Consider the following 14,849-nt stretch of genomic DNA (forward strand, 5'->3'; position numbering starts at 1 on the left):
AATGTGTGCAATGGAAAGGAAATATGTCATGGGTGGTTTCTCTTGAGTTTAATAAGGCAATAATGGTCTTCTGTCCATGGAATTACATAAATCCGCAAGTGCAATTCAAGACTCCATGTGGAAAGCAGGTTCATATCACTATAATGCAGCCGCAGACCTCTCCCCTAGTTATCTCCAGGCAGTTTTGGTCTTGTAAAACAACAAAAACAGCATTCACTGCATTTGAGACGTAAGACCTTTTGAATAGATGTTTTCCCACTAGGTGTGTTTGTCTGGCAGAGATTGCACAAACATACACATAAACATGACTTTTAATGACCTCGATGAATTAATGCCGCTGTTGAATAATAAGCCACTCGCAGGAGCCCCTGATAAGCCTTTTCTGCTCTATCTGTGACCAGCTTACTGCATCAGTAATGGTCACACTCAAGTCCTGAATCCACATTTTTTCCAGCCGTTGTAAATGACTTTCTCCACCCCAGTGGAAAAAAGTTAAATCTCAGAGAAACAATGTGGTCTGGAATAAATGGCCGGAATCATTAGCCATTAAGTGTTGTTGCTGATTGCCAAATGATGGTTAAGCTGGAGGGTAGACATTGAGCGTGGAATGGACATACTTGAGTGAAATGTGTGTGTGAGTGTGAATATGTTGGTAACAGTTGAGCTATTCTTAATGGGAGGCGACCTCTGGAACGGCATGCGTACATATTAGTATGTGTGCTTGTTTGCCTTGAAACTAATTGCTGTTGGGAATGTTGTTTTTTGTGCTTGTGTAGGCAAAATTGAGCTAGTTTGTAGTCTAACACGTTTTTAAGAGGAATAATAATTCATGCTGTGCTAATCTTTGTTTGCATGTATTGTAAAATATTAAGGGTAGAACAAGAGCTCAATACGATTTTATCGCAATACTTACAAATAGAACCATATATATAAAATGAGAATTCTTTTTCAGTGGTTGTTTCATAGTCTAATGGCGGTAATTTTTTTTTTTTTTTACACACTATTCCATTTTTTTGGAACATGGTGTAAGTCAAACACAGAACACCTCATCGTAAAACAAGGCAGACAGTAATGCAGAACACACCAGAAGCATCTGTTTGTGTTTAACACGTTCTTCATGCCTTTGATCTAATGGCCTGAGTGGAGGAATTGATCACCGCATTGTTTCATGACACTGCTTAATGGACCTCGCCACCCCACCCTCGTACTTGCTTATCTTTGATCCATCCCACCTCCCAGGCTCGTATCTTGGCAAACACAATGAACTGAATACCTGCTCCTCTTTTCTTCTATTGACTCAGTATTTTGTTTCTACTCTCATTCATTGCATTCTACTTTGGCGGTGGACTTAAATTGGTTTCTACACAGATACTTTCAGACATTTTCATTGTCATATGATTTTATTTGCACTCATAGCTGTCCAGACTGCCCATTTGCTCTATATAGAAGGACCTTATGTGTCAGACTATAGATAGAATTGGTTTGTTTACTATGATTTAAATAGAAAAACTTTTTAGGCAAGAAGGAACACTGTAACACAAATTGCAGTATCTCTACATCATCCTCCACTGGGACCATGTCGGTTTCTGTGCTTGTGTGTTTTTCTGCTGCTCATACAATAATGTACTGTATATACAAGTAAAAAAAAATCAATGTATTGCTCTTATATAATTGCATTTTAGGTTTGCTTGGTTTGCTCACTGCTAAACATAAATGTTTTAGCCTACTTATAATAACAGTCCTAATTGTGTTTATTTCAGGTTTTTGGTGATTATTATCACTTCAGGCATCGTGCAGTGGTGAAGCGGTCACTGTCTGATCACAGGAGCACACATGTCCGTCTTCTTAAACATCCCAAGGTAAGAAGTTCAGCTTTTTTTCATATTTTGGATATTTTTTTGGACATGCTGACATCCAAAACATCTCATTAAATGTCATTATTGCCACCGAATGAAAGGTTGTATATATCGGACCATTGTCGTGTTGCTAAATACATACATTATCTTATCTCAGTTGATAACTTGAAGGCTAATAATCCTTGACAATCCTTAACAAATGATGATACAAATATATATTGTGAGCCAACAGCTATGTGTGCAAAACAAATCATTAGCTATCCTGTTATTTTTAAATGTTACTCCCAGAAAAGCCTCTGCATTCATACTTGCTGTTGTCATGTTATCTGAGTGATGGAAGCTGAACTGGCTCTTCCTTGAGGAGGCCTGCAAGACATAAACACTCCTCCGTGGACCTCTGAAATGTAGTTCAGCTCTCCTGACTGATATAAATGGAAATTTCACATTTCTGTATTTTCCAGTAGTCTTGCAAGTGAATTTGAGGTTAGTTTAAAAATGAGTTTATGCCCTACCCCATTGGGAAGGACAAAGTGAGAAGTGTAAAATTAATATTCATCGCAGCAGTGGGAATACAAGGCAGTTTGAAGCTAAGTGAAGAGGACGCATGAGTTCATTTTAAACACGGGGAAAGTACAGAAAAATGTGTTAAGATTTTTTAGCATTGTAAATGAAATGGCCTTTCATCTGGAAGAACATAAGTGCATTAGTGTATTCCAAATATGAATGTGAGTGTGGTGTGAATGGTTGTTTGTCTATATGTGCCCTGTGATTGGCTGGCGACCAGTCCAGGGTGTACTCTCTCACCTACCCTCTCGCTGACAGCTGGGCTAGGCTCCAGCACGCCAGCGATCCACATGAGTTTAAGCGGTAGAAAATGAATGAATGAATTATGGAGCCTATGTAGCCTTTAGCCTGGTTGCCGAATTGTAATACCTTACAATCATATTGCCATATCTCTTGCTCTAAAGTAGTTAGTGTTGCTACACGGTTTGGCTGGATTCTGTCGCGTCTGGATAATTCACACTGCTTGCCTGTTGTGATTCCAGTAATGATCATATTACTTGTGTTCACCTTGCTCCAAGTTTGGTGAAAAAAAATGGTGAAAAAGATTCCCTCTTTCCCCAAAATTGTCAAAAATTGGGGATATTAATCATTTTCATAATGTGCTTCTAATGCCACGATGAGTTTATTTTGAGGTTATGGAGGAGTGCAGTGCTGATGCAGGCAGGGCATGGCGCAAATGGCTGTTGGCACTTGTTATTGCTAAAGCCTCCCTCTCTATTTGGGATTTCCTTTGCCACTCGGTCTCCATTTCCTGTTGTTGAATTCCTTTTTTCCCCACAGCACCTCAGAATGTGAAGCATTACCGTTTCATGTTCTCTTGTAAAATTCATCAAGGGTCACATCGGCTTCTTTAGTGCCTCTACTAATTTACAAGATGTATATATTTTTTATTAACAATGCTATTTTTAAACCCAATAATTTGTCCATCTCTGCTGCATTTAGTAATCTGATCAAAGATGTTTTAATCTTGTGGTCCAAATAAAATTAACTTTGACATCCATTCCAAGAGGCAACTTGTAAGTAACCAAGATTAAATTGACCACCTTTTGAAGAGTGTTTAATTACTGAGAACAAAACCAGGGTCTCTTTAATATGTCATAATGGTCAATAGAGGCTTGCTAATGCAGCCTAATGAGGACCTAAAACTTGGCTGTTTTAGCCATCTTCATGTATCTGAACCTGACTTTCATTATTCAGTGCTAAAACGTAAAGGAAGGTTAACATTTTTGTGGGGGCTTGGTCTACATCATAGACAGTTTACAGAGAGGTCTTACCAAAACCTGTACGGGTTACGTCACTCGTGTTATCTCATCAGCGAAATCCGACCAGAACTGGGCTCACAAGATCAAATTGTGGGTAAGTCACAGTTGATGAACTACACTGCTGATGGGGATGTCATCCAACTTAATGTCCAAAACTATCCCTTTAAAAAGTCATAGCTTTTAATAGTGAAGAACATGCGGCACATACTGCTTGAGCTAAATTGTAGCTGGGGAAATTACACAGGATGATTTTCAAAATAAGATTAAGTAGCTTCTTTCCATTCGAATGAAAAATGCCCAGATATGTGAACGAAGGCAGTTGAATGGTTGCCACGCTCGACTGAGTGTGTCACTCTGCCTGCAAAGAAGCTTCTAAGTCGATATTGCTGTTTTCCTTAAACAGAAAGCCAATAAAGACAGACAGAGAGAAATGGCTCGCTTAACAATTCCGTTAGTCCGCCTTCACACCAAATTACGTCAGTATTAAAATGATACGGAAGTGCTGTGTGACGTTCTCTTCACGGTTAGGTTCATTTGGAGGCTCCAAATTGTTCATATAGGTTTATTGAGGAGTGTGAATGGTTGTTGTTGACTAGTCTAGGATGTACCTTGCCTCTCACACCAAGTCAGCTGGGATATGCTATCAACAGTGAAGATAAGGCTGTAGAAAATTAATGAAATGGAGATGCAAATGCATGGAATGTAACCTTCATTATTAATTTTATGTTCTGTCACTAGTGACCCTACCAAGGAGAGTATTACCATTCATTTGACCTTAAAATATGTTTTTATTTTTACACTTTCATTAAAATGCACATTTTTTACTGACATTCTTCCATCAGATCTGACACATTGCCTGCAGCAAACTGGACGACAGTGTGTTATGGTGTGTGTGTGTGTGTGTGTGTGTGAGAGAGAGTGTAAACATGTACCATATAAGTAGAAGACTCTCACGCCGAACCAATCCAGAAATTTGAATTAGTCACTTGCTACTGTGGAATTCATCAGTGAGTCTCATTAGCATGGTAGCCACAATCCTCATGTGCCTCTCTAATCTCACCGTGCGCTGCCATCCTGCTGAGAATTCAAATATCTATTAAATCATTTGACACAATGACCCACATGGCTGGTACATAATTATTTCTGTCCCCGTTTCCTTGTTAATAGTGTTTACCATCATCTCACTGTCGTTTTTGTATGCTCATTTCATATGTGTATGCATTCAGGTGACCTGGGCAGAGCAGCAGGTGGTCAAACAGAGGAAAAAAAGGGATGTCTTCATAGAACCTATGGATCCACAATTCAAAGAACAGTGGTACTTGGTGAGTTGGAGCTGTATTGAACCATCCAATAAAACTGTCAGTGTGGGTTTCTGTGTTGGAATTTATCTGGTTGAGCTTTTTTATTCATCTAAAGTCAATAGTAACAATTGAATTTGAGGCCATGATGTTTGCATGAAGACAAAATTCTCTGTGAATCTATTATGACTGCTTTGAGGGAAATGTTCCCGTTAGCAGCACAAAGTTTTGCTGTTAACCCAAAGCACCTTTTTTTTCCTAAGCTACATGATTTCTTCTTTTTCAAAATGATTTATTTAAATGCATAAAAAAACACAAATAAGAGTTTGTGAACGCAGCTAATCTTGAAGCTCATATGTGATTGACTTCGCTTGAAACAGCAGGCTGTTAAAAGCATCAGTTCCTACCCCTGAGGTTTCCTATTGAGCACCACTCTGAGGGTACTTCAGACAGGAGAAGATTTATTGTCACACAACAAAACTGCTCAGTAGTTGTTCAAAGGAACGCTGTCGTGCGGTGTGTTTTGAAAAATTAACACATTGAAGCATTAAAAGATGCCTGGTTGCCTCAGAAGAAACTGACATTTTGACAACGATTAATGGAATTATACTTAAAAATTCAAATGATAGATGGGTAATACAAAGTGATACATTAAAAGGCACACAGTCTATTAAAGCTGTAAAAGCAATTTATGTGATTTTCATTTCTATTTTTAAATTAGGCAGCTTTTAAAGGAAAGTGACAAAAGAAAAGTGGAGCAACACCTCAAAGCCTTTTCACCACTGGGATCAGCTGTGCTTTGATCAGAATGTAAACATGCAATTTTCAACATAGCCACAAAAGATCCCAATATTGTCACTGCTGTCTGTTTCCTTTTCTTATTCATATTTGGGGAGGCCAACCTAGTCTTGTTGCTAAAGAGAGACTGAATACAAAAGGCAAACGAGCAAAATGATGCATTAACTTGACTATTGAACTACTCAATTATTGTCTCGACTTGTCTTTGATCACCATTTTCATGTCTATGGGGAGAGGCAGTAGCCGTAACACGAGTATGAGAGAAATCACCGTATCTGTCCTGTTTTTTTTTTTGCTATTGTTCCTTTATGATGTTGATACTTGAGACTTTAATTCAGTCTTGTCCAAGACAAAGCTGAGGGGTGGGGCGAACTAAAACATGAGTTCTGCATTGTATTGACTGGTGGAACAAGATTTACTATCTTATATTCGCAAAATGAGTAGAAACTACATTAACTATACCGCCCATTGGACCCATGATCGGAGCCCAACTAACGTGGAAGGTGTGGCTGAGTACTGCGCTCCTGCAGCAACCTGCAGATGTTGAAAATTGCCTTTGCAGGTGCATTTAGGAATAAGAGGTGCAGTGAATGAAGTGTCCAGCGTATTCATCCAAAATGTGGCTGCCTTGTTTGCCTATTCTATTAACTAAAATCCTGTTTTATTGTTGGGAGCAGGGGAGCTTTGATCATAAAACAAACATTCACCAAGTAACGTTTTGTTGTATTAAATTGAATCAAGGCTGCAGCACAAAAGTTAGTGAACTGAACACACACTGAAGCCTAATGATGCTCTGCTGTCAATCAATTTTTGTGGCAGGATGTGCCATCTTTTGTTAAAAAAATATCAATAGCAAGCATAAGTTCTTACATCGGTTCACTTTTGATGTTTTGTTGAGCTTTCCCATCTGAGTGAGCATGAAATTTTCATTTCCATTATGAGGGATTTTTCTATTCACTCTGTCATATGTAAAGGAGCTTTATCAGTCTCAATCAAAATTGCAGGTCACTTCTTTCAGAAGTATATAACTGCCTTGATTTTCATACTGACGTCACAGCAAGGTTGAGCGATCCACAGTACAAGGAGGATGCACTGGATGGTACTTAATAATTTAACCATTGGCACACTTCAAAGAAAATTGCTGTGGACCTGAAAACCCCTGTTTTGACAAAGATTTAACAAGATTTAATGTTAACAACAGTATCAAAAGACATACAAAAGGCTGTGCATCATCTTGTGTTTTACCAACGTTTTGATCTGCATGAATGATAAATGCAATAAATGATAATGTTTGAAGTCATCGCCTGTCAGTTTAAGCATATCATATTTTATTTGAAGTGATGTTTTGCCTTTTGCTTTTTCCATCCTCAGTACAACGCCAACCACCGTGACTTGAATGCCAAAGCTGCTTGGCAGTTGGGTTACACGGGTAAAGGAGTGGTGGTGTCCATTCTGGATGATGGAATTGAGAAGAACCATCCTGACTTAATACAGAACTATGTAAGTATAAATCTTCAGTGTTTAAATGCAGAATCAACTGCTGAAACAACATAAATGTTAATTGATACAGAATAATACTTTGGGTTCTCTGTGTTGAGACTGCATCATATATAAATGCTGGTTTGCAGATTTTTATAATGGATAAAACATTTCTATGTGCGATTAATGGTGATTAATTATGAGTTAACTACAGACACGAAATGTGATTAATCACGATTAAATAATGTAATAATTAAATTGACAGCCCTAATTGAAATACTTGACATTTCCAAGTAAACATATTTTAACATAATCGGCCTGTTTCATCATAGGACCCAGATGCCAGCTATGATGTGAATGATGGAGACCCAGACCCTCAGCCTAGATACACACAGCTTAATGACAACAGGTTGGCATCTGTATCTTTATTTCTTCCTCAGGCAGCTGACATTTAGATTCTTCTTCTGGTTGGTATTACTCAGGAAGATTTGAGGCGTCATTTGTTAAAGCCTACCCTATTTAAGGTATTAAAGGATTTAAACGGTCTGCCTTTCAATTCATTTTTGCATTCCGAAAATGCACAGTTATGTATTATGAGCCCTGTCCTCATTTCTATATTTGCATTGACCTTTTCTTTCACACTGTGTCATTACACTGTTTGCACCATATAGCTTGTGTAAGCAGAGTAAATCTACCCTAGGATTAAGGAAATGTGTGAAGAAAACAGATTTATTGAACTGGCCTCTGCAGGTGGCATTAGAGGTTGTTTACCACCATGGCGATGTCTTGCAGAGAATTGATTGAATTAAGTCATCAGAATTAATGAAAGAGAGTAAATCCCTTGGCTCTAAATGAACCCACCTTGTCTCCCCTTTAGTCTATCATCTGTACTCCTGACTTGTCCTTGCTTGTTGCTTGTGGGATTTTTTTTAAGGCTCTAGCATGCATGGGCATCAAACATGACCAGTATTTGTCCTACAAACAGTAAGTTGTAGATGTCTCACTGATTGCCCACTGAAAGAATAATATGAATAATTAATATCCTGTCATCACAAGCTGGACGGCTTCAAAATCAATGTCATATATACATGAATCTACCTAAACTCTATACCTGTCAAAGTCGAAAAGACAATTATATATGGAAACTAGCCAGTAGAGTAATGCTGAATATACCTGCTTTTTGAACATATGTGTGGGGTGTTTAATATAAGTTTTCTGTCTATATTTGTTATGTTCATACATGGGTGTATGGGCTGTTAATGCTTACTGTTTCGTTAAGGTTTGGCAGTCAAGTGTAACGGTTAACATAAAGTGTGGAGGTGAAGTAAAAAAAGGCATTCAGCATTATACACATTGTGGTTATTGTCTAATGCACAGACATGACTTTTTTTCTGTTTCTGGTCTCTGCGTGTGTATCTTGGTGTATGCGGATTGGGGTATAAATCCATAACTTAACACATGTTTTCCACAAAACACTGAAGGCAGCAAAATGTAGTTGGCTTAACTATACTGTTTACTAATTTGTTTATGGGTGCCAGTAATGATTAAACCACCATTAGTGACAAAATCCTAAATATTGGAACTAGTTGTGAAACAATGTGGGTGGGCATCCCTCTGGAGGAGTAGCATACTTTAACAGTTTCAGCCAAACCATAGATACACCTCTTTTGGCTCATAGTGGCCCAGAGCCCAGCTAAAGACACTTAGTAGATATTTCTCTCTTGCTGCACCTTTCACCAACATTCACCCTCAGCCATTATCTCTCGAATGAGTGTTTGTGGTGCATTGGAGTCTCTGTCCTTACAGTAGTTTGGTGCAGATGCATGTGTAAATAACCAGTGGGCAGGCATGAGACGGCATAAGGTTGTGTTGGACTGAAAGTGCCTGTTCCCTCACAGAAAGCCCAACTGTGTTCACCTCCATAAAGATGTCTTTCTTTTCCAGCATACGGGTAGCAGTGAGGATGGCTCTGTAGCAATGTGACCATTCAACCACTTGTTTATTCAAGACAGCATGTAGTCGAGATGTTTCTTTTTCCAAAGTTTCCTTCCAGTGCCATCAGGATAGTGAACTCTTGCTTTCTCCTGATTAATTAAACTGATATTTTTCTTGAATATCATGGTGGCTTTTCGGCAGAGTGTGCCAACATAATTAAAACCCCAATGGTTTGCTACATACAGGAGTGCATTGAAGTGTAGGTCATAGTTATATTTACTTACTAATCATGGATTAGCTCAATTCTGTATCCATGTTCCCCACCGCTATATAAATATCAGGAAAGACATTAGCATAAAATTCAGCACATCTACACAGATTTTCTGGTTTATTTTGACATGGACGGAACTGCAGGACAAATGGATCACAAAGTGAGGCTTTGAGAGTCTCTAAATTTTAATGTATTTTTCTCAGCATTGAAATGGGAAAGAAATCATTTATATCATTTCTGGAGCATACAAGATGTCGGGAGACCAGAACACAAGCACAAATTAGCTGCACCACTGTATAAGCTGCAGGGTTCAAAGTGTGAGCAGAGCTCCACTGTATAAGCTGCAGGGTTCAAAGTGTGATGAGAAAAAAACTCTTATATGTCGGAAATTACGTTAGTTTTATTTATTTTATTTTTTTTAAATGTGCAGTTGTCTGATTTAAATGTCCCCACTCTGCATTCTTATCTGCAGATACATTTGAGATACATCTCTATGACAATAGCCTTTCCCTAGCAAATCTCCGGAGAGAGGCAGTTGCACAGTGATAATGGTTTTGCCAGCTGCGGGTATGAATACTGATCATGTTGGCCTTGGGCCCGCATGCAACTTTGATGTAACACGAGTTAGTTTCACAGTTTAGACCTTGCCAGGGGGCTTGTTCTTGCTGTAATCAAAACATGTCTTAAGTGAAACTGGATCTTTTGTCACATTCTCATAATAACACTATAGTGTCGGGTGCATCTTGATTTGTTACACAATGTATCAGGCATGAATGATAAGTACCTCATTTCATGAACATACACCACGTGTGTTCTGTATATATTGAGAGCTTATAATGGCTCTAACACATTGAACCTTGGTTCAATAAGCTGTGCTAATATGCTTTAAAATAATAATGTGATGCCGTTATGTGATCAAATAGATTCCTATATCCTTGACATCGCTGGTTTCTTCATTTCTATTCAGTAAATGCCACTGTCACATTTTGTTCGACTTACGCGGTTCTGTTATGGCTTATCTTTTTCTGTAAAATCAAATTCAACCACATTCAGAAATGGAGAACCTCTTTTTTTTTTTTTTCCCCTTCCAGCATTTGTATTCCAGAAAATGTGTCTACCATTCTCATGACTGTAATAAATGTGTCAAATGCAGATTCTGAAAAGGTTTGCTTGAAAGCTTATCACTTATCTCTTTCTCATCAGCTACATCCAAAGCGTGGATGTTGCACGACTGCAGCAATACCCTGGCAGAATAGATCTCAGGGAGCGCTGTGATAAAATGTTCTGGAAAATTGCCAAGATAATATGTGTGTGTTCACTTTTCTATGAATGTTTTTGTCCCGTTGTGTAGAAATATTGCACCAGCACATGCATAAGTAATGGCCTGCAGCACTGGCATGTTAGACTTGTTGGCCGTCTTAAATGGTACAGTGACATAAAATTCCACCTTGTCAGCTGAGAAAATGCAAATCATTTAAATTGGTCAGAAACATAAAACACGTTGTGGCTCTTCTGAGTTGTAATCACTTAACTTTGGGGGCTTTACAATGTACTGCGGATAGCTTTTTATGGTTTGTAAACCAGGTTAGCAGTTATGCATAATTCAGCTGGATGAAAACCATACAGTAGTTTGTGTTGTGTCCTCATTTAGACCTAAACTTCCTGTTTGGGAATGGCTGCACCCCAATATGGCACTGCAATATGTTGAAGGGCACTAGGAGTGTATCCTAAGTGTATCCATCTGGTCGACCAGGGGAATGCACCTGACTGGAATGTGCTGATCAGCCACTCTGTGTTAGCTTCTTGGACGTCAGAACACTGCAGTGCCTGAAGCTAGATACATTACAACAGAGGCTTGGGAATAATGAAAGACTCAGGCAATGGCAAATGGTGTTCACAAAAATCCATCTCACATGCGGAGCCTGAATGTCTTTTTGTTTTTCCTTTCCTTTGTCTGATTTCATACACTCTCTTACTCCTCCAAGGTCACCAATTCTGTTGGCTGTAAACAATGTACAATGTTTTAACACATTGGCTATTTTTTTGGACCAATGGCAATGTAGATTTGTTTGAAGAAATCACAGGTAGTACTTTGGTTTGTGTGTTTGTTTTGTCTCAGTCTGCAGCTTAACCGCATTTCTTGGGTAGCACATTCTTTCACAAGCAATCTTGTTAGCTGAGGGCAATACCTGTTCCTGTAAATGTCCCCAAAAATTGCTATGGTCTAAGGTGAATGATAAAACAGCCTTGTTTTTTTTAACATGCTTCTTTCAATCTTCCTACCTTTTATAGGCATGGAACACGATGTGCAGGAGAAGTGGCAGCAGTAGCCAACAATGGGATTTGTGGAGTCGGTGTGGCTTACAATGCCAAAATTGGAGGTACGCAATCAGGAAAACACACTATTGATACACACTGTAATTCACATATCGATCAGTTCTTTTTTCTACTTTGTGGGAACAGTTTAACAATTAAACAGCTAAAGCCCATTTCTGCGTTCAATAATGGTCAATAAAGCCCCAAAATGAGTTTGGTGTGGAATAAGCCTGTATCTTTAGGATGAACTACAACAAAGATTTTGATCCAACATTTCTCAGGTCCAACATCCGTGACCTTAGGCATCAGAAGGTTCTTCTGGATGAATGGACAAAAAAACACACCTTTCACATTTTGGTTAAAGTCTCTGCAGGAGAGACGAATGAGTGGCAGCTCTTATTTCATTATTTGTTACTTTGTGTAGGTGGTGCCAACTGCCACAATATGTCTATCAATACATTGCGCCTATCTTCCTGTTGTACTGTGAGACATTGATTCAGAGATTAATAATTTAAACAAAACCCAATATGTCAAATGTGAAAGATGTGAACAGACATGACAGCGCTGTTGTCTCTAAGTAACACAGCAGATGGGCTTCAGATATTTTGGATGCCACATCACAAAGGCAAAAGTCAAAAATCAACAGAAAACACATTTTTACAGTATTGCTCTGATGTCAACGACACATCCGCAACTCAAACAAGTCCTAACTGCTCAAAAACGACTTTATAGTTAATCCATGCACTGGTGGTGACAGATGCAGGGTGATCAAAGTTAATTGGAAAGAGTGTTCCTGACTTTTGTTATTTCCCCCCCAACTTAGCCATTACTTTGACAATGTCTTAATTACTGTGAGAGTAGTTATTTTACATTTATAGCAAATGGATGTGAGTACCTGCTCACGGTATAAATACCTGTATTATTTTTGTTACACCTGATTCTCATATGTTTAATGTGATATCATTTATTCTCAGTGGGAAGTTAAAACGCCGCAATGTTAAAATGACTAAATACAGACAAATTATGTGATAAATATAAACTATGATGCACATATTTATAGGATGTGCTTCTAATGTGGCTTCCAGATGTAGCATTTAGTTCTTTTAAAAGGCAGCAGCTGCTTTTATCTTTGTGCCCGTTCTCTCATTTCCCCTCGGCTTATCTCTCCTGCATGCTACTTCCAGCTGTCGTATCAATTTTAGACCCCTCATGTAGGAACGCCTTTACACACATCTTTTTGATCATTCCAGGTGCCTTGTGGGAATATCACATACACCCTCATTAAGATGAAAGGTACACTGTGTGTGGTCTCATAGGTGGCGCATCCTTCACAACTTCTTGTTTGAGCTGTGAAACAGAGTTTCGAAGCAGTATATTTGCAGCTAGTTGAAACAAAACATTTTCTAAGAAAACTGTACTTTTGCTTCGCCATTACACCTTGCAGTCTCTTAAGCCAAGTGAGAGAAATATTGTCTCTGTGGTCGGCAATCCTTTCTTAAGTTTCAAGAGTTGTTCCTGGCACTAAGGAATGTATTCCTAGCACAGTAAAAATGTTTCAAAATAAACCTGTTTTAGAATCTAACATATTATTGCCAGGTTTGGGGTTCAAGTATGAAATTTGTCCTGGCACCAGATGCGAGTGGCATGCCACACATTCACTGAACATTAAACTGATGAATGCATACACAGTTCAGAATCAAGAAAGCATTCTAATGGACAAATGTTTCCCATTAAAACTGAAAGCAGGGATCACAGTGGGTCATTTAAAGCAGAAGGGTGGATGTAGTTATTTTTGTGGCTGGCCAGAGAGAATGATAAAGGAAGGTTGATGTCTACATACACAAGTTGAACCATAATTTATGAGTCTGTCTTTCTTGTTTATGTTGCTTATTTCGGACCCTTTGGGGGCCTGGGGAAACTTGAGGCTCCTCTGTGAATTACACAACCCCTTGCACAGAAGTTGATGCCACCACAGAAATGCCACAGTCTGTTTGATGCTTTTTCAGTATGTATAGAGCAACATAGAGGAAAAAAGATTCAGTGCACCAAATGTGTTTTGGGAAAAGCAGCATGTTAAGGAACTGTCTTTCATTTCTCACCACTAACAGCGTCTCTAAGGAATGTCGCACTAGAGAAGCTTCTGATTTTAAAAAGCGACGTTATTGCGTTACGCCGCACATTTTCTGCATGCCTTTCTTTATCGTCATTTCTGTTTATTTCTGTCAGATAACTTTCAAGTGCTCCTCTCATTTAACAGTCGCACCATTTTTATCTCGCCTTTTCATATTTCTGTAAGAACATTCTGTTTTCAAAGAGGCGACAATGTGGTTTACAAATTCGTTCTGAACGCAAGCACGACAAACTGTTTCTTTTATATTGGCGATGGGATGTAATACTGTGTATATATAAACGTATATATGAATAAACACCAATTACATGGTCTGACGCTACTCACACAGCACATGCACTCGCACAATGGGTACACAATATGCACACACTGCAAGAGAATTATGCAAATGTCTAACACGGCAGTGGTATCGCTGCGTGCCCATAAATCCTACCTCGCCTAAAATGGGAAATACAATGACAGCATTGAGCCACAGATGGAAACTAAAGACGCAACTAAATCAAACCATAGCTGCAATTAAGAAGCGCTAACCATCGTCATTACCTGCTTCATGATGTTTCCAAACAAACTTGTTGGTGCAATTTAAGTGATGAAGTTGACGTTGCAGATGTTATACCTCGTAAAAATTGTGTCCTTCAGACATTAGCTTTGTAATAGCATCCATTTATTTAGGATTATATCAGTATAAACTTGAATATAACAAAGTTGCAAAGTGAGTGTACTTCTGTGTGTCGACACGATGCAGGTGTTCGTATGCTGGATGGTGAGGTGACGGATATTGTGGAGGCCCAGTCGCTCAGCCTGAACCCCCAACACATCGACATCTATAGCGCTAGTTGGGGCCCAGAGGATGATGGCAAAACTGTGGATGGACCTGCCAAACTAGCCAAAGAGGCCTTTAAGCGAGGAGTTATTGAGGTGTGCGTGCGTGCGTGCGTGCGT

The 14,849-nt window shown here is 38.9% G+C and overlaps 1 protein-coding gene across 4 annotated transcripts in view; it reads left to right on the forward strand.

Annotated features, from left to right (window-relative positions):
* Window positions 1–14,849, forward strand: part of furina (furin (paired basic amino acid cleaving enzyme) a) — a 53,041-nt gene that overhangs the window by 25,233 nt on the left and 12,959 nt on the right. For all 4 annotated transcript variants that reach the window (XM_058089799.2, XM_058089801.2, XM_058089800.2 and 1 more), the window contains exons 3-8: window positions 1,761–1,859; window positions 4,909–5,004; window positions 7,150–7,278; window positions 7,590–7,666; window positions 11,756–11,844; window positions 14,653–14,825. In XM_058089799.2, coding sequence (XP_057945782.2) covers window positions 1,761–1,859; window positions 4,909–5,004; window positions 7,150–7,278; window positions 7,590–7,666; window positions 11,756–11,844; window positions 14,653–14,825 — 663 coding nt within the window. The remainder of the gene's footprint in view (window positions 1–1,760; window positions 1,860–4,908; window positions 5,005–7,149; window positions 7,279–7,589; window positions 7,667–11,755; window positions 11,845–14,652; window positions 14,826–14,849) is intronic.

This window comes from Doryrhamphus excisus, linkage group LG13 (genome assembly GCF_037039965.1).
Source record: "Doryrhamphus excisus strain RoL-2023G ecotype Guam linkage group LG13, RoL_Dexc_Guam_v1.1, whole genome shotgun sequence".
Taxonomy (NCBI): domain Eukaryota; kingdom Metazoa; phylum Chordata; class Actinopteri; order Syngnathiformes; family Syngnathidae; genus Doryrhamphus; species Doryrhamphus excisus.